The sequence below is a fragment of the Trichechus manatus genome, unplaced genomic scaffold, assembly GCF_000243295.1.
Source record: "Trichechus manatus latirostris isolate Lorelei unplaced genomic scaffold, TriManLat1.0 scaffold00037, whole genome shotgun sequence".
In the NCBI taxonomy this organism is placed as follows: Eukaryota; Metazoa; Chordata; class Mammalia; order Sirenia; family Trichechidae; genus Trichechus; species Trichechus manatus.
The window spans coordinates 9984875-10004718 of record NW_004443973.1 but is presented as its reverse complement, the minus strand read 5'-3'; the positions used below and the strand labels follow the sequence as shown (position 1 = coordinate 10004718).

The 19844-nt window shown below is 34.4% G+C and overlaps 1 protein-coding gene across 1 annotated transcript in view; it reads right to left on the bottom strand.

Annotated features, from left to right (window-relative positions):
* Window positions 1–19844, bottom strand: part of CIR1 (corepressor interacting with RBPJ, CIR1) — a 33432-nt gene that overhangs the window by 1923 nt on the left and 11665 nt on the right. The window contains exons 8-9 of the mRNA XM_004375590.2: window positions 2030–2136; window positions 747–832 (exon numbers count right to left, since the gene is read on the bottom strand). Of these exons, the coding sequence (XP_004375647.1) occupies window positions 747–832; window positions 2030–2136 (193 nt within the window). The remainder of the gene's footprint in view (window positions 1–746; window positions 833–2029; window positions 2137–19844) is intronic.

The window sequence follows — 19844 nt, the reverse complement described above, 5'->3', positions numbered from 1 at the left end:
TTATATTATCTTTTGGTTATATAAAACAAAATAATCATATACTCATTTTTAACAATTATTTAGTTTTATAATTAAGATAATTCTATTAAAAAGGCATTCTAAATTTCTAAAGAGTACTCCACATCCTCAGAAAAGTAATGTGTTTATATGATACACTGAGTTACTCTGAAGTCTAAGTGCCTTCACTAGATTCTGACTCCTTAAAGGGAAAGGAAATAATACCAGCCATTCTCAAAACTCCACATACTGAAAACATCAAGAGCTCCCTCTATTGGACTCAGCAGACATTTCTTAGATTCTTTATTCCAGAGTTAGTCTGTTTAATAGAATTGATATTTCCCTTAAATTTAAGCATTCTTTCCGCATTCCTTATAATAAAATTTTACAAAATGGAAAAAAAGAGTACTTCATTCCCAAAAATATTTTCTAAGTAACTGTGTGTAAAGATATATACAGATCTATCATGCAAAGTAAAACTTACAAACCTATTTCCAAATTAAATGTTTTGAAAAATGCAATGATTTAGTGGTATAATCTGTGTATACAATCTTACACTCATTTTCTCATTGCTGAAATAAAGACAAAATCGTATTACTACAGCTGATGAATAAATCAATAAATGTGATGCACGCTTTAAAATGTTAAGTAGCTTCATAAGCTCTTAGGATCTGAGTTAAGTATAATACTAAGAGGAAATGTACAGAAAAAATGTAGTTGAATCCATTAAATATATACTATTTAAATACCTGAGAAGTTTCTGTTTTTGTTTAGTTGTTAGTGACTTTAAAAATTCAACTTCTGGATCTTCTTCACCCTCACTTGCAACATATTCCTGAGCCAACAAAGATATCATTAAATTTCTAGATTTCAAGCAAAGAAAACATTTACAAGTAAGTTTTTGTATTAGGGACATACTGTGGTTAAGAGATCGGCTGCTAACCAGAAGTTCAAATCCACCAGGTGCTCCTTGGAAACTCTATGGAGCAGTTCTACTCTGTCCTATAGGGCCACTGTAAGTCAGAATTGACTCAATGCAACGGGTTTGGTTTGGTTTGGTAGATGAATATGATATTTTGGACTGGGTAGTGGGAAGGAATTAAAAACACTTTTTAAAAATAGTCTACCTGCCAAGGGGTATTACAGTCCACTAATAGGTTAAGATGAATGTCTTGCTAGAATAGGAAACTTTATCAGGAAGAGGATGGTGGGAGACAGATAAAACGTTATAGCATGGCTTCCATTCTCTATAGCTATTCCTTGAGGTTGAATCATGTTAAACACTTGGATGTTTAAATATTTTATTTGTAATTTAGTGAAATACTAAAACCAAGATCATGAACCTTACAGGACAGTCAAAACATCCACACTTTTAACCTTTATAATTTCAACAGCACATTACCAAATATATAATACAGGTTATATAAACAATCCCTAACAATGTTAAGAAAAATAATATGCCTCTTTTCAGAGCAGCACAAATTAATGTCAGAGAGTCTGGGTTTTGGTCTCAGCTCTGTCTCTAGATTGCCACATGATCTTAGGAAAACTGTTTAACTTCTCTGGCTTTAGTTTCCTCATTAAATAAAGTAAATGGTTTGTATTAGAATATATACAGTTCTTCAAACTCAACCATTTTCTGGATCTATGTATAGTTTAATAAATTAAAATATTTTCTATAATTTTTAGGGGTTTGTTTTTATACACTTCTTTCCATTGGTTCTATTCAATGTCACCTCAGGGGTAAGTTAGCAGGAATTAAAAAACATCAACTCTATCACCAGTTCAGTTAGAAATTTTGCCCACATAAACCCAGAGAAGCAGTTTCATTTATTAAAATATAGGTTTAAAAACAATTTATATTTAGGTTAAAATAGTAAAGAAGCAAAATCAAAATACATTTTAGGCATTTTTCTTTGCTCTATCTGGCTTTCCTATGGATATGTATATTGGAAAACATTAAGTAGCAATTCACAAGCAATCACATTTAGATTTATAGACATTTTCAGCTTACTGATAAAAAGATCATTACCTGTGATGGATCATTTGCAGTCAAGTTTCTCCCCAGTACATTTCGTTTCAGTGCAAACCCACTGTTTCTCATCTCCGCTATTAGCTCCGAGGGGTGCATCGATGGCCCTGTTCACAAAAATCACAGTTTGAATGTATCATTTATATCTCTCTACCTTTTTCGGACTCCACAGTAGGAATGCAGTTGAAGCTTTGTTAAGTAAAATCACTGCTAAATCAACTCAATAATCTTCTGCTGAGCAAATAATCAGCTATGATTTTCTAAAACAGCAGTGTGGAGATTCGGAATAGAAAATAATTGCATTTTTCTTTACGTGCAAGGGGATTCTCTTCTTATGTAACTGCCATATTGAAAAGGATACATTTAGCTATTGTCTGGTTGGCAGTTTTTAGTATAAAATCAAAGCAAAATGATAAAAAACTGCAATTAAACTTTTAATAGGCATTCTCTCAGAGCTCAATTTAGGAAATATTTTAAAGATGCCTGAGTAACATATGATTATTCTAGTTTCCAATCAAAAATTTCTCCCCCTTACTTATCAAATGCCAATACTGAATATACTGCCAGGAGGTGGCTGATTATCAACATACACACAAAATCCCAACCATCTAGTACTTCAGTTAATCTCACACACACACACACACACACACACAGATTTTGAAATTTTTAGATATTAGTGGCAAGCAATTTTAGACTGGCTATAGGGCCGCTATGAGTAGGAATCGACTCGATGGCAATGGGTTCTTTTTTAAATAGGTGTATGTGTTATATTTTTACAAGTTGCTGTTTCTAGTTTCAAAAAACACCAAATTGAAAAGTGAGTTTCTTTTTGGTCACATAATATGGACTAAAGACAGATAAATTAAAAAAAAATTTCTTTTTTCTTTTAAAAGATCTGCCCCCTTCCTTCAAATATCAGAAAGTTTATGTTACATAGGAAAGAAAGCCTCTGTCCTCCTCCTTTCATACATTCATCTTGTTTTCCTTACAGGCAGCAAACTAATGGCAACATTTCAAAGGAGCTATATAAAAAGTTTCTGGCCTAAATCATCTACACTGTCTTAAAAGAGCTACACTGGGTGATATATCTGGAATATAAGGAAGAATAAGACAGCCCACAAGGAATTCATAAGGGAGGGTGTGGGTTAGAGAAACAATCAGAAACTAACTCTCTAGTTTGTTGCTTAAATACTTCTATTTCTTTTTCTCCTCACAGCTTTCTTGGTCTTTTACCACTTACTTGCATGTTCATCTGCATGTTGTCATGGAAAGCAAAAGGCAATCAAATTCAAATCTGTTCATCTGTCAACAGCAGCTTTGGTAAAAAGTTTGCGAGAAAATTTCAGGTGTAAGTTCTCTGGGCTTCATCGTTCATATTATCACAATCAACTGAAAGTTGGCTTTAGGTATTAGGGAACAACAACAGTAAAAAATCAAACCTGTGGCCATTAAGTCCGTTCCAACTCACAGTGACCCTACAGGACGGAGCAGAACTGCTCCACAGGGTTTCCAAGGAGTGGCTGGTGGATTCGAACTGACAACCTTTTGGTTAGCAGCCGAACACTTAATCACAGTGCCACCAGGGCTCCAGGTTTTAGGGAGATGACAGGGAAAAACTGCCTAGTATTGGTCTACGGGGGAGTTATTAATAATGGGATACTTTTAATTTATTGAAAATAAAAAAGCCTACTTAATTGACAAAACAAAAACACCATAAAGTAGCATCTTTATTTCATTATATTAATATTTTATTTAAAACAATATAGGGTTTTTTTCCTTCTACACAAGATATTTAATTCCTATGGAATACTTTAATGACCTTTAAATTTCTCAATTTGGTTGCTAATACTGATAATAAAATCTTAAATAAAAATTGAATTTCTGGTTGCCTTCAAATGGCATACAAGTGCTAATACAATTAACAGCTTTAAATGAGGTACAGAATGTAGTTCAATGCACTTTTTTGGTGGCTTCTCAAATTTCACATGTAGAAATATAATTTTATAAAGTAGAAAATTTCTCTTCTGAAATGACAAAACTCCATATCCTTGTCAACAACTTTATTAGATGTCAAATGAATTCAGAAGCAAACACGTTAAGAATTAGGATAAAAACCACTCCAGTAAAGGGCCAAAAAACCTGGCCATTATGATGAGAGGTTACTAATTTCATCACTTTTCATCAAAAGATGGGTAAGTTTAATAAGATGTTTTAGAAAACATGCTTTTTACATTTTCATTACAGTACTTCCAACTATTTCAAGAAAATGATCCCTTTTCTCCTAGTCTGACAGAAATTATACAGACAATGAAACCGTTACTCTTCTAGCATTTATATTTCTCTAAAACCCCAAATGACCACTCTGTGTAGTACATACGCTTAGTATACACTTCCATATTGCAAGACTATAAACACACTGCTTAGTGAAGTGCCTGACAAACGTACTCAATAAATAGTAGCAACTATTATTTTTACCAGTAGCTGTAAAGATTTTATTTTATAAATTCTCCATAGTTTAAGTGTTGTTAGTAGCATTTTTCAAAACCCTGTCTTATTGACATTTTTGTATGTAAATGTTTTCTATCATAAAAAATTTTACGTTTAGAAGATATGACAGATTATGATATTTAGCAAGATAGCTTTATACTTTCATATTACTGTGATAGTGGCTATGTAGTTAAATTAACAGAAATGACTCCACTTCTCTGACAACTTAAAATTTAGTTGATATAATAGAGTATATGGATATGTTGATAATATAGATTATACAGATATGTCCAACTACTAAAACTACATAAAAATTTCTTTTAAGTATGGTGCCTGTCTTAGTTATCTAGGGCTGCTATAACAGAAATACCACAAGTGGGTGGCTTTAACAAACAAATTTATTTTCTCAAGTTTACGCGGCTAGATGTCTGAATTCAGGGTGCTGGCTAGAAAGGTTTTCTCTGTTGGCTCTGGAGGAAGGTCCTTGTCTCTTCTGAGCTTCTGCTCCTGGGTGATCTTCATATGGCCTGGCATCTCTCTTCCCCCATCTCTGCTTTGCTTGCCTATTTAATCACTTTTATATTCAAAAAAGATTGGCTCAAAATACACCCTATACTAATCCTGCCTCATTAACAAAACAGACAACCCACTCCCAAATGGGATTATAACCACAGGCACAGAGATTAGGATTTACAACACATATTTTTTGGGGGCACAATTCAATTCCATAATGGCACCTTAATAATTAAAATTACAGCTGGATTTAGGCCTGAGGAATGTTTGGCTTCTTCTTCGATTCACTATGACAGAATTATTCTAGGGAATTCAGAAAAAGGGCACTTGTCCTAAAATGTAGGTTTGTGAGGGCTCCTTTCTAGATCATCTCAGCCAGGCTAGATTAAGCCTCAACTACATGAAAACCCATATTCCAACTCAGAACAGCAGGTCTACTGAAGAAACTGTTTTCAACACTCATTTATTTTGCAAACTTTCTTTGCTGTGATAAGCATAAGCATCAAAATACTGATTGTAACTATGGTCTTCAGTTTTATGTCTTGATTAGATCTAGACTATTTTCTTCTCCTCGAAAAATACCATGGAGTCAGTGTCTCAGGAAAAAAATAAAAAAAACTTTCCCAGAAGTCAAAGTTCAAATTATGCTTGTAAAGGGCTTAACCTATTTACTAAGGGCGTTTATTTTTATAGAACTAAACAAAAAGGAATGAAAGGTAAAAAATGTTCTATAGTAAAATAGGTATTTTATCACATAATATATGAGGTCAAAATTCTAGCGATGAGAAAGACAGTACGACTCTACAATGACAGAATAGCAGCCCCCAGGGTAAATGACACAGGAAGATTAATACTAAGGCAAACACACTTGTGTTCCACTGCTAGCACGAGGTCCTTCTGCTCTTCCCAAGGTCAGATGTATCTTCCATTCAAAGTTCACCATTCCTTTTAAATGATGCAATCTCCTGAAATTTTATCGTGTTAAGTAGGAGAGGGCACTGAGTTGTAGGTTAGGGGAGGAGGAGGAATTACAAATGCCTTTCTCTCCCTCCCCCAAATTTAACATGTTAATATAATTTACAGGATGCTGCTGTTTGCTGAAACTAAATCATTATTCCTACAGCAAATATAGTTTTGCTTGTTATTACAGTAGTAATCTATTTTTATCTTCCCATTATGTGTGTGTATATGTTTTAATTTAACTTTATACTATGGAAAATTTCAAACTTAGAATAATGTAATGAACCCATCAAATAGCTTCAGCAATTATCAACAATTTTCCCAATCTTGTTTCATCAATTACTCCCAACTTCCTTCTTTCCTAACTTTCTTTCTTCTTTCTTTTAGATATCACTTTGGTATGAATCACTAACAAATAGGCAATATTTCTTAAAAATAAAGCCACAACACCTTTAAAACACGCATCAAAATTGATAATTTAAAAATATCATTTAATATCCAGTCAGTATTCAGATTTCCCCAATTGTCTCAAAAGTATCTTTTTACAGTTGGTTTGTTCAGATTACGATCCAAACAAGGTCCACACATTGCATGTGGCTGATATATCTCTTAAGTCTCTCTCTCTTAATAGCCTTTATTTTTTAGAGTAGTTTTAGGTTTACAGAAAAAGTGTGCAGATGGTAGAGGGTTCCGATATACCCTTCCCTCCCCCTGCACACTGTTTCTCCTGTTAATTACATCTTGCATTCCTGTGGTACATTTGATACAAATGATGAATATTGGTATGTTTTTGTAACTGAAGTCCATAGTTTATACTAGGGTTCACAATTTCTGTTATCTAGTTCTGTGGGTTTTGACAAATTCACCATATCGTGTGTCTACCATTATAATAGAAAATAGTTTCAGTGCACTAAAAATACCTGTGATCGAATTATTCATCCCCCCCCTTTGCCCCTGAACCCTTGATTTTTTCAGTGTTTCTGTAGTTTTACCATTTCCGTAATATAACGTATTTGGAATCATACTACATGTAAGTATGTAGCTTTTTCAGACTGGCTTCTTTCACTTAGCAATATGCATAAAGGTTCTTCCATGTCTTTTCCTGGCTTGAGAGCTCATTTCTTTTTATCACTGAATAATATTTAATTGTATGGATGTACACTGTTTATCCATTCACCCATTGAAGGATATCTTGATTGCTTCCAATTTTTGACAATTATAAATAAAGCTGCTATATGTATTTCCATGCCAGTTTTTACATGAACATGCTTTTATCTCATTTGAGTAAATACTTAGGAGCATGATTTTTGGATCTTACGTAAGACTATGTTTAGCTTTGTAAGAAACTGCCAGACTGTCTTTCAAAGTGGCTGTACCAGTTTGCATTTCCACCTGCAATGAATGAGTTTTTGTTGCTCCACATCCATGTCAGCATTTGGTAGTGTCAGTGTTTTGGATTTTCGCCCTTCTAATAAGTGTGTCAGTGGTATCTTGTTCTTAAGACTCCTTTAATTTAAAAAAGTTTACCCACCTTTTCCACGCTAATTACTATTTATGTATTGAAGGAACTAGGACTTCAGTCCTGTAGAATTGTCCACATTCTAAAAACTGATGTCATTTAACATGTTCTTCTAGTCCTTAACATTGGTCGTTAGCTCTGTTGTTGCGTGCCGTCGAGTTTATTCCAACTCAGAGCTCTAGAGGCTTATTACAGTGAAACTGGCGATAGCCAGAACTCAACAGGACTGCCTTGTTTTTCTGGGTCTCACAAGTTTTCTGCCTTTGACAGGGTGTAGTCTTACCATTTTTCTATCGCTCTTTTTAGTGAAAAATATTTAAGTTTTCCTTCTCTTACAGGTTTCTGCCTTACATAGGTTTTATTGTATTAAATTATTTGGGGGAATGCCTTTATATTTTATTCCACACACTCTGGGGAATATATGAAAAGTCTTCCAATGTCTGGATTCAGTAAAATGACAGCCCAAAACACACACATTTCTGGCTAATGAACTAGACTAAGGAAAAAAGCTGAAACTTCATCCTGTATGTTTTTAACTCTTTCACCATGTATTTACTGCAGTCATAGTAATAGTGGTATAACCTTAAAAGTGTGTTTTAAAATAAACCCTCAAACTTTATCACAAATAAAGTATATTATGATCCCTATTTCCATGAAAGCTTAACCTTTCTTCTTTCTTTCCTAAAGTTAAACTGACTATATCTAGTGAACAGGCAACCTCCAGTCGCTAAACATGAGGAGGACACTTGCAGGCACCAGCTATAGTACATGAGGAAGAAGTAGATCTGTGCTTGGTGAGAATTATCAAGAATTATCTTAGAATTACATTATGTTCCTAATATTGCCATAACCTTTTTGCTTTTAAGAAAGCTTACAGAAAGTTATCTTTAAAAAAAAAAAAAAAATCCTAGTAAAAAGGGCACAGCAGGAACATGCAGTGTAAGTCAGGAAAAAAGTGAACAAAGCTATTAATAAAGTGTGTGAGTGATTTTTATTTATACAGATGAGAATGTTTTATGTATGATTTTCTAAAGGTTATGCAAGAACCAATTGTACTGAATTGTAATAAAACTGCTTTATACTGGGAATTTTCCTGACACACTGCCAGTTCATCTTAGTGGAGGCTGGAAACAATAGGTTTTCTTACTGCCCGTATCCCAAGTTCATATTGAAGACAGCTGATTTGATCTCTATTAAAACACACAATGTAAAGGAAAAAATAAAATATTTCATTTTAGTCTATGTGTCTGGAAAATACACAAAAGCAAGGAAATATGAAATTATCTTTACTGTATGCTAGTAAAAATACTGTTTATTAAAAACAACCTTGCCTCACAGAATCCAGTTAAAGCTATATGACCTATTTGCTTATGTCTTTATTACTTAAATTTTCAACTTAATTTATATGCAAATATTTTAGTGATGACACATCTGCCAATAATACGGTTAATTAAAAGTTCTAGAGGACTAAGAAAAATCATTTGTGCTGTGATGAACATGAAACAATAGAAGTCAGCATTATGTTTTAAATAAGTTATGGGAATATGAATGCTCTTGAAAAGTTATGGATCCATGAATCTCAAAAACATTATGTTGAGTGAAAGAAGTCAAACACAAAAGAGTACACACTGTATGATTTACATGAAGTTGAGGAACAGGTAAAATAAATAGGTTAGAAATCAGAATAGTGGCTATAGGGGGTGAGGTTAGACTGAAAAGGAACAGAAGGAAACTTTCTAGGGTGATGGCAATGCTTTGTATCTTCCCAGGGGTTTTGGTTACATGGGTTATAGTGGTACATGTATATTTAACAAATATATATTTGCTAAACTCGAACTTTACACTTAAGACCAGTGCATTTTACTTAAAGAGTTTTATATGGTATTTTAAATCAGTCTATAGCAATCACTGATTGGCTATGGTACTATAGTACATAGATTCTCACTATATGTATATACTCTCTCTCTCTAACTATGGAGAGTCTTGCATAGGGTATCTGAACTTAAACATCCCTAGTATGTAAAACAATGATTTTAACAACCAGTTATCTATTATTGAGGGCTTATTACTTTACCTAAGTAGGTACTTGAGAGATAATGAATAGAGAACATGGCTTTTGCCTTCAAGAGGCATATAATCTTCTTGGGAAAATCTATTCACATGAAAGAACAGGAAAAATATAAATTGTAAATTTGTGTTGTAAGCTCAGAGAAGGAAATGACAAACAATGGTTTACAACAGCCAGTGAAGCCTTTCCATTCATCCACTCACTAAACTATTATTTACTAAGAACGTATATTTGTGCAAGGCTTTGGGGACACGTAGATAAATAAGATATAGTCCTTATTTCAGAAGACCTTATACTTTCCAGGAAAGAACTATAAACTGAGTTTGATCTCTAAAATCTTGTAAGATTTAGAAAAAGATAAAAAGCAGGCCATTCTAAATAAATGGAGCACATGAAGGCTTATGGTAATTTCATTAAGTTTGATTTGGGTAGAAAAATTAATATTTACTAGGTGGACACTTTGACTCATTTTCCTTTTCTCAGATAATCACAAGCTAATTTCCTTTATTTGAAGCTGGCAGACCCTAAATAGATGGAGTGATGTCAACAGGAAGAGCCACGTAAAAGAGTTATGACCATGATCTGAGAATCTTAATACCCCTTTGAAACTGTGGGAGGTATAGCCTCCACTAGCCCCACACAGGCCTTTAACACAGAGCAGAATCATTTACTGACAGAACAAGATCGCAATTAATTTAATCACTGAATTACAACAATGCTTATAAATAGTTCTAAATGGCTTAACTACTGGTAATCACTTAAAATAAAAATAGCCAAAATTTAAAGTACTAATCAAGAGTATCATTTTGATCTTTGAAGCACTTTCATTTGACAAGCTTTACTGAATAATCTCTTTAATAGTTCAATATTTGGTTCCTGACTGATCAACTACATATTATAAAGGCGAAAAATCATGCCTAACTTCAGTTCTTTACTTTGAGGTCTATCCTTTATTTATGAGTTTCAATATCTGCTTATTTCATGAGTTTAGCTTTAATGAGCATTTTGGTAAAAATACTTTTTCTGCAGTAGAATTATGTCAGAGGATTAAAAAAAATCTGCCATCAGATGTAGGGCTATCTTAGTAGTCATGCTGGTAGGATTTAACTTCTTCAAGGAGTTCCTTAAGGGAACTCCATGACAGATTCAGGTGGAGTTGCCAGAAGGACAAGTGAGTTTATCATCTTTCTTCCTATAGAAAGTCCCTCCAGCATGCTCCTAGGTGTCTTTCTGGCAAAGCTTATGATCAGACAATTATTTTGTTAAATTTCTCAACCGTGTTCCAAACAACAAAAATGCCTTCAACATGAAAGGTTGATGAAGGAATGGAGGAGCAGCATGTGGGAGCTTCTGCCACAGAAAACTTCTATCAGCGTTATGGCTTAGTTTAATATTTTTCAAGAAAAATTAAATCAAGAGTTAGGGAAATATGGCAAGGAAAAGAGCATTGATATACAAACAAATATTTGCAACAGTATAAAATAATACACTCCCTGATTTGAAGTATTTATTCATTTTCATGATGTTTAAACACACACAAAGCTATAGCGTAAACAAGACTGGATAGATGCTTGAAACATTATTAAATATCTATCATCATTTTAGCCATCTGTGATGTGGCTGAATCTCAGACTTAGGCAATATAAAGGAAAAGTAATTTTGTGTATGCCTAATATATCCACTAACAGTATTCTGAATTTGAAATTTGTTTTTATAAAGATGTGAAATTTCCCATATTATCATATTCAGTTTCAAATATTTTAAAAATGATAGCTAAGTAAAAAAAAATTACAGTGAAATAACTTTAAATATGTAGCAACCTTAACAAAAAACCCCTCAAATACTCAGTAAAATATGAAACAACGGTGACAAATTTGGGGTCAACATTTATTTACTTTTATATTGCTTTTACAAAAGCAATCATGAGGTTGAACGTTACGAGCCCTTCTATTTCAGCAGGTCATACTCTTGAACCATGGCAGTATTAGCGTCTTAGGCCTGGTTCATCTACTCTCAGCCCTGGTGTACAGCTGAACTGAATAGGGGGGCAAGATGGGTGGTTAAAGCAAGCTGAAACAGGGCTTGTACTATCCACTGGAAGAGCTTCAGCAACCCCAAGTCTAGCTTTCCTACAAAATGACTGTTTAGCACTACCTGCTTGCTTCTGGGACAGAACGAGAATTTTAAACCTTTGTTTATCCAGGGAAAACAAACAAAAACACCAAAACCCATTGCTATCGAGTTGATTCTGACCCATAGTGACCCTAGAGGACAGAGCAGAACTGCCCCACAGGGTTTCCAAGGAGTGCCTGGTGGATTCGAACTGTCGTCCTCTTGGTTAGCAGCTGAACTCTTAACCACTACGCCACCAGGGTTTCCAGGAAAAACAAGGATTTAATAAAGAAAATTTAGCTTTATATTTTTTGCAGACAACCTGACTAGAATTAATCTGTTTTACAGGTATCTATTAAAAAACTCTTATCCTCATGTGCTAGAAATTTTAATTATTCTAAGACTATCTATTCTGCTATCTTTTTTTCTTTTAGCTTCATAGGAAAATGCATTCCCTAGGAGAATTTGGGGTAGGGGGAGAAGGGCTTTAACTGTGTTAAGGCAAATAAAATGGTATTAAAACTACTTGCTTTACCACATATTGTATGATTCCATTTCTCTGAAATGTCCAGAATAGGCAAATCTATAGAGACTGAAGGTAGATTAGTGATTGTCTAAGGCTGCAGGGGTGGAGATGGGGTAATAGCTTAAGGAGTATGGGGTTTCCTTTTAGACTAATAAAAATGTGCTACAGTTGATTGTGGTGACGGACGCACAACTCTGTGAACACACTAAAAGCCACTGAATTGTACACTTTTAAATGGCTAAATTACATGGCATGCGATTTGTCATGGATTGAATTGTGTCCCCAAAAATGTATGTCAACTTGGCTAGGCCATGATTCCCAGTATCGTGTGACTATCCACCATTTTGCCATCGGATGGGATTTTCCTATGTATTGTAAATCCTGCCTCTATGATGTTAATGAGGTGGGATTAGCAGCAGTTATGTTAATGAGGCAAAGCTCAATCTACATGATTAGATTGCATCTTAAACCAATCAATCTCTTTTGAGATATAAAAGAGAGAAGCAAGCAGAGACAGGGGGACCTCATACCACCAAGAAAGAAGCACAGGAGCATAGCAGGTCCTTTGGACCTGGGGTCCCTGCACTGAGAAACTCCTCGACCAGGGGAAGATTGATGACAAGGACCTTCCCCCAGAGCTGACTGAGACAGAAAACCTTCCCCTGGAGCTGGCATCCTGAATTGGGACTTCTAGCCTCCTAGACTGAAAGAGAACAAATTTCTCTTTGTTGAAGCCATCCACTTGTGGTATTTCTATTATAGGAGCACTAGATGACCAAGACAGAATTATACCTCAAAACACTGTTAAAAAAAAAAAATACTGGCTTTACTGAAAAACCCCACCATAAATTAAACAAAAGATGTTTAATTTCAGTATACATTAAAAAAAGCAAGTAACTGACAGATGCCAAGAGTCAATGATAAGAATAAGGGATATACAGGATAGCTGAAAGGCAGGTGGGCTGGCCATTTAATTATATTCTAAAATAAAAATATTTTATAAAAATTCAGTCATCACTGAAGCTTACAAGCTTTTCCTATAATTTTGATGTATCTACAGTGGATGAAAACTTACAAAGTTAAGAGAATCTTATCCTTAGAAAAGATATTCTAAACCAGCTTAGCCCAAAGAAGCATTCTGATTGCCTAATTTAAGTTTGTAAAGGAGAAGTAAATTTTATAGCTGGTCTCTGTAAACCTCACAGCTGGAACATTCTAACAGCACCTTGCAGTTTCCAGTGATCAAAGTAAGTTACTTTATATACTAAACTAAGACTTTCATAATAGAAATAATGCAACACCAGGGGGTACAGTTATCATGAAATAATTACACTCCTGGGAGATTACAGGCACAAGGCTGTACCCCAGGGGTGTGATTATCCCATGATAACCACATCCACTGAAATTGCCTTATTGCAAAAATAGTCTCTATTCACTGGTGAAATATTATTCAATAGGTGATTTTTTCAAATGAAAAGATTTTTTTTAGCTTGAATCAGCAAGTCGATTAGGAAATTGGTCAGTTTATTTTTTATCACATTCAAATTCAGAATACAACACCATTATTATTTGCTTTCCTATTTGATATAGTAGAGTTTTAATTTTGTTTTTGAGAAACCTTTAAGAGTTTCTATTCGCATTAAGCACTACTGCTAAATTCAGGTCAAACTTAAAGGCATTAACTGAGTAACGGAATTTTAATAATTTATTTCCATGTACGATCTTTAATTCTTCTAAAATAATGTTTTTAAAAAAATGATAAATATAATTTATCTTCACTGTAGAAAATACAGGTAAGCAAAAAGTGAAACTAAAAATCTCAGCTAATCCTACCACTCAGACACAAACACTGCTGATATTTGGTCTATCTTCTTCCAATCTTTTTTCTAAAACTGTCTGTCTGTCTGTATGTCTACATAAAGATATAGAGAAACACAAAAAAGGAATCTATGTAACTACTCTTTTATAACCTGCTTTTTAAATTTAACGAAATGTTGTAAACAACTTCTGTATCATTAAGAAATCTTCATATCACTTTTAAAGGCTGCATAATACAGTATTATATTGTAACAAATACTCCATATTCAATTAATATCATCTTATTAGCTATTTAGGCTGTTTCTTTTTCCACTCTTTTTTCATTTATTCATTCTTTCTTTCACTGTTATGAGCAATGCTTTGCGACTAAGTCTTTGGATATATCCATGATTATTCCCTTAAGATAAATTATTGGCTGTGTAATAAATAAAAAATAATTTAAGCAAACCAAAAAAGGTATTGTTCTCCCAAAACTTCAATTGTTCTTATACACAGCTTAAGCTGATGGTTTTAAACTTTGATGATGCATTAAAAATAGGTTAGTAACTTTCATCATCTTATTGATATCATAGATGGTAAAAGTTACTGACCTATTTTTACCATAGAGTTCAGTGGTTTACAATATTCTTACATAAGATACATCATTTAAGAATTCATATTTACATCTTTTCAACTTGAAAGGACAAACTGGAGATGAAAATTTCCCAGGACCCTTTTCTATGAAGATTAAGGCAAAGAATTAAGTCTGCGAATTATTTATTTCTCACCATGCAAACATCTTTACAATATACCAATGACTCTTTGCTTTCTTTAGCTGTTCTACTTATTCGGAAAAATAAAATTTAGTATGGCAGTACCAAGGAAAATATTAGTCTTCTGAAGGATATCAGGTGCTATTCAATGTTTGAAAAGCCTAAATTTTAAGTTTATTTCTTTTCAAATTATAATTAATCATACATTTTTAACCATGGAAGTAAAAGAAAACCACCTGTAGTTTCATGAAATTAACATGTTTACTATTTTCATTTTTCCTTCCAGTCTTAATGTATACGCATGTCATTTTATATTAATTAGAATAATAGTGTAGATGCAATTTGTATTACTTAATTCACCTAACATAGCCACAATTTACTCTGCCATTCTCCAAGTGCTGGATATTTAGATTGTTTACAATAGTGAAAAATTAAAAATGGTATCAAAATGAACATTTTCCTTTTAAGGTCTTTTTGAAAAAAGCTCTTTCAACACATTACCACCTTTCCTTCTTAACTATGCTCTTCTCTTTCCAAAACAAACAAATAAAAACACACACACATATACAAATATTCTGTGGCATCAGTTCTGCCTACCATTGTTTCCCTAAATTTGTAGATTACAAGCATCCTGTGTGTGATAGGGGCTTCAGAATATATCTATATATGAGTAACTGTAAGAAAAATACGTTAACAAAACATTTGCCAATTCAGCATTTTTTCATGTACAATGAAACCTGTGAGAGCCGGAACTCAATGGGATTGCCTTGTTTTTCTACGTCTTGCAAATTTTCCACCTTTGACAGGGTACAGTCTTACCACTTTTCTATTGCTCATTTTAGTAGAAAATATTTGCGTTTCCCTTCTCTGACAGGTTCCCACCTTACACAGGTTCTGTCTTTCGCAGATTTTACTATACAATTCAGTGACATTAATTACTTTCATCATGTTGTTCAACTATCACCACTATCCGTTTCCAAACGTTTTCATCACCCTTAACAGAAGCTGTCAGTGTCCCTTAAGCAACAACTCTTCCTTTTCCCCTCCCTCCTGCATGCCCTTGGGAAACACTAATGATCTTTGGTCTCTGTACACTTGCCTATTCTAAATATTTTATATAAGTAGAATCATACAATATTTGATGATCACAATGATGTCAAAAATCAAATGACCATAGATGTATGGGTTTATTTCTGGAATCTCAATTCTATTCCATTGGTCTATCTGTCTATCATTATACCAGTACCAGGCTGCTTTGATTACTGTACCTTTATAATGTTTCGAGAGTGGGAAATTGAGTCCTCCTCCTACTTTTTCAAGATTGCTTTGGCTATTTGGGGCCCCTTGCAGTTCCATATGAATTTGAGGATTGGCTTTTCCATTTCTGCAAAGGCTGCTTGAATTTTTAATCTATATTCTGGGTAATACAGACATCTTAACAATATTTAGTCTTCCAATCCATGGACATGGAATATTCTTCCACTTACTTAGGTCTTCTTTAATTTGCTTAACGGTTTATAGTTTTCAGTGTACAAGTCTTTCACCTTCCTGGTTAAATTTATTCCTAGGTATTTTATTCTTTTAGATGCTATTGTAAATGGAATTGTCCCCTTAATTTCCTTTTCAGAATGCTCACTGCTGATGTATAAAAACCTAACTGATTTTTGTGTGTTGACCTTGTATACTACCACTTTGTTGAATTCATTAGCTCTAATAGCTTTCTTGTGGATTCTTTGGGGTCTTCTATACATAGGATTATGTCATCTGCAAAAAGGAATAGTTTTACTTCTTCCATCTTGATTCAGATATCTATTTCTTTTTCTTGCCTAATTGCTGTGCACAGAACTTCCAGTAAAATATTGAATACCAGTGGTAAGAGCAGACATCTTTGTTCTTATTCCTGATCTTAAAGGGAAAATCTTTTTTTTTGTTAAATTGTACTTGATGGAGGTTTACAAAGCAAATGAGTTTCTCATTAATCAATCAATACACATATTGTTTTGTGACATTGGCTGCCAACCTCACTACCTGTCAACATTCTCCCCTTCTTGACTTTGGGTTTACCATTTCCAGCTTTCCTGTCTCCTCCTGCCTTCTACTCCTTGCCCCTGAGCTGCTGTGCCCATTTAGTCTCGTTCTGTATTATGGGCCTGTCTAATCTTTGTCTGAAGGGTGAACTTCAGAAGTGACTTCATTACTGAGTTAAAAGGGTGTCCAGGGGCCATACTCTTGGGGTTTTTCCAGTCTCTGTCAGACCAGGAAGTCTGGTCTTTTTTTGTACGTTAGAATTTTGTTCTACATTTTCATCCAGCTCTGTCCAAGACCCTCTACTATGATCCCTGTCAGAGCAGTCGGTGGTGGTAGCCAGGCACCATCTAGTTGTGCTGGACTCAGTCTGATGGAGGCTGTGGTAGTTGTGATCCATTAGTCCTTTGGACTCGTCTTTCCCTTGTGTCTTTGGTTTTCCTCATTCTCCCCGGCTCCAGAGGGCATGAGACAAGTGGAGTATCTTAGGTGGCCGTTCAGAAGCTTTTAGGACCCCAGAAGCTACTCACCAAAGTAGGATGTAGAACATTTTCTTTATAAACTATGTTATGCCAAGTGAGCTAGATGTCCCCCAAGACCATGGTCCCCAACCCTCAGCCCAGTAATTCAGTCCCTCAGGGAGTTTGGAAGTGTCTGTGAAGCTTCTATGACCCTGCCTTGGTCAAGCTGTGCTGCTAAGGGGAAAACTGTTAGTCTTAATATTCATCGAGTACGATGTTAGCTGTGTTTTTCATTAGTGCCCTTTATCAGACTGAGTTATTTCCTTTCTATTCCTAGCTTGTTTTTTTTTTAATATTTTTTTATGTTTTCGGTGAAAGTTGACATAGCAAATTAGGTTCCTATTCTGCAATTTCTACTCAAATTGTTCAGTGCATTGGTTACAATCTTCACAATGCGTGAACATTCTCATTATTTCTGTTCTGGTTTTTCCACTTTTAGTAATCTACTTTCTCTGCCCTCTTACCTTCTCATCTTTGTTTTTAAAGTAATTGTTAACCATCTGGTCTCATATAGACAATTTTTTAAAGGAACAAATTACTCACAGGTGATATTCTTTATTTTGTGAGCCAATCTGTTATTTAGCTAAAAGGGGACTTCAGGGGATAGGTTCAATTCAAGGTTTAAAGAGTACATCTGGGCAATAGTCTCGGGGAGTCCTCCAGTCTCAACTGTTCCAGAAAATCTGGACTTCTAAGAATTTGAAGTTCTGATGTATCATGAAGAATGCAACCAACATCACAGAACAATATGTATAGAAACTGTTAAATGAGAACCTAATTTCCTGTGTAAACTTTCACCAAAAACACAATAAAATATAAAAAAAAATAAAAATAAAAATAAAAGAATTTGAGGTTCTGTTCCACGTTTTTCTCCCATTCTATCAGGATCCATCTATCGTGGCTCTGATCAGTGGTAGTGGTAGCTGGACATCATCTAGTTCTTCTGGTCCCAGGGTAGGTAAGGCCATGGTTCGTTTAGATTGTTAGACTAGCTTCTTCTCTGAGTCTTTGGTTTCCTTCTCTCTCTCTTTTGCTCTAGATAAGTAGAGACCAATAGCTGTATCTTAGAGGGCCGTTCTGGGCTTTTAAGACCCCAGACATTATTTACCAAACTAGGATGCAGAACAGAAGCTTTATGAACTATATTATACCAACTGACTGAGCTATCCCATGAAACCATGGTCCTAAGCCTTCAAACCCAGAAAACCAATCCTGCAAGGTTGTAGTTTTGTCTAAAAGTATCTGTAACTGTGCCCCCTATGTGCTTTGTTCTCTTCCTAGCTTGTTGAGTGTTTTTATCACGAAAAGGTGTCAACTGAGATGATCATGGGATTCTTTCCCATTGTTCTATTAATGTGGTGTATTACATTGATTGATTTTTCTAGTGTTGGACTACCCTTGTACTCCTGGGATAAATATCACTTGATCATGGTGTATCTTCCTTTCAGTATGTTTCTGGATTCCGTTTGCTAGTATTTTGTTAAGGATTTTTGCATCTATATTCATTTGGAATATTGTCTATAGTTTTCTCTTCCTGTGGTGTCTTTGTCTGGCTTTGGTATCAAAGTAGTGCTAGCCTCCCAGAATCAGTTAGGAAGTGTTCTTCCTCTTCTATACCATGGAAAAGTTTAAGGATTAGGGTCACTTCTGCTATAAATATTTGGTAGAATTCCCCAGTGAAGTCATCTGGTCCTGGACTTTTTTTGGGGTGGAGGTTTTTGATTACTGATTCATCTCTATACTTGTTATGGATTTGTTGAGATCTTCTATTTCTTCTTGAGTCAATGTAGGAAGTTTATGCATTTCTAGAAATTTGTTCATCTCATCTAGGCTATATAATTTGTAGGTGTAGAATTATTCATAATATTGTTTTATGATCCTTTTTATTTCTGCAGAGTCACGGAACCAATATTTTAAACAAAAATCTTAAGTGATCCTTTACATTAGAGAAGTTTGGGAAACAACGGCCACAGCACCAATGCCCCAAACTCAAAAATCTAGCTTTTCGGAGCCATTCAAAATCTGACTGCACCCATTTAAAGTTGTCCAAGATAAATGTGTCATTCCAGGCTTATCCCACATACCATATTTATTATTTTACTTGCGTTTTTCTTCTGGTCTTTCTTTTTTGGTCAACCTTTCTTTCTACCTGTCTAAATCTTAATAATCCTTCAAAGGTTGCTTTAGTCCTACCTCCTCTTTTAACTACGTGATTTAACTCTCCAATATTTTCTATTAAATTCTTATATACTAGTTTTGTCTCCCTGATTAGATTGTAAACTGGTAGTTATTTTCTATTTGTTTCTTATCTAGCTTGTTAGTTAAATCTTTCTGATTAGACTGTAAACCAGGGGTAGAACCCATATTTTCTGAGCTTGAACACAGAACCTCAAAAAAAGAATACTTACTGGATGATATGAAGGATGTCAAATAAACAGCTGCCAAATACAATTATTTCATAAAATAAGAAACTTTAGTTCCAAGAATTAATTTTCACATCCTTTCACCATAAAG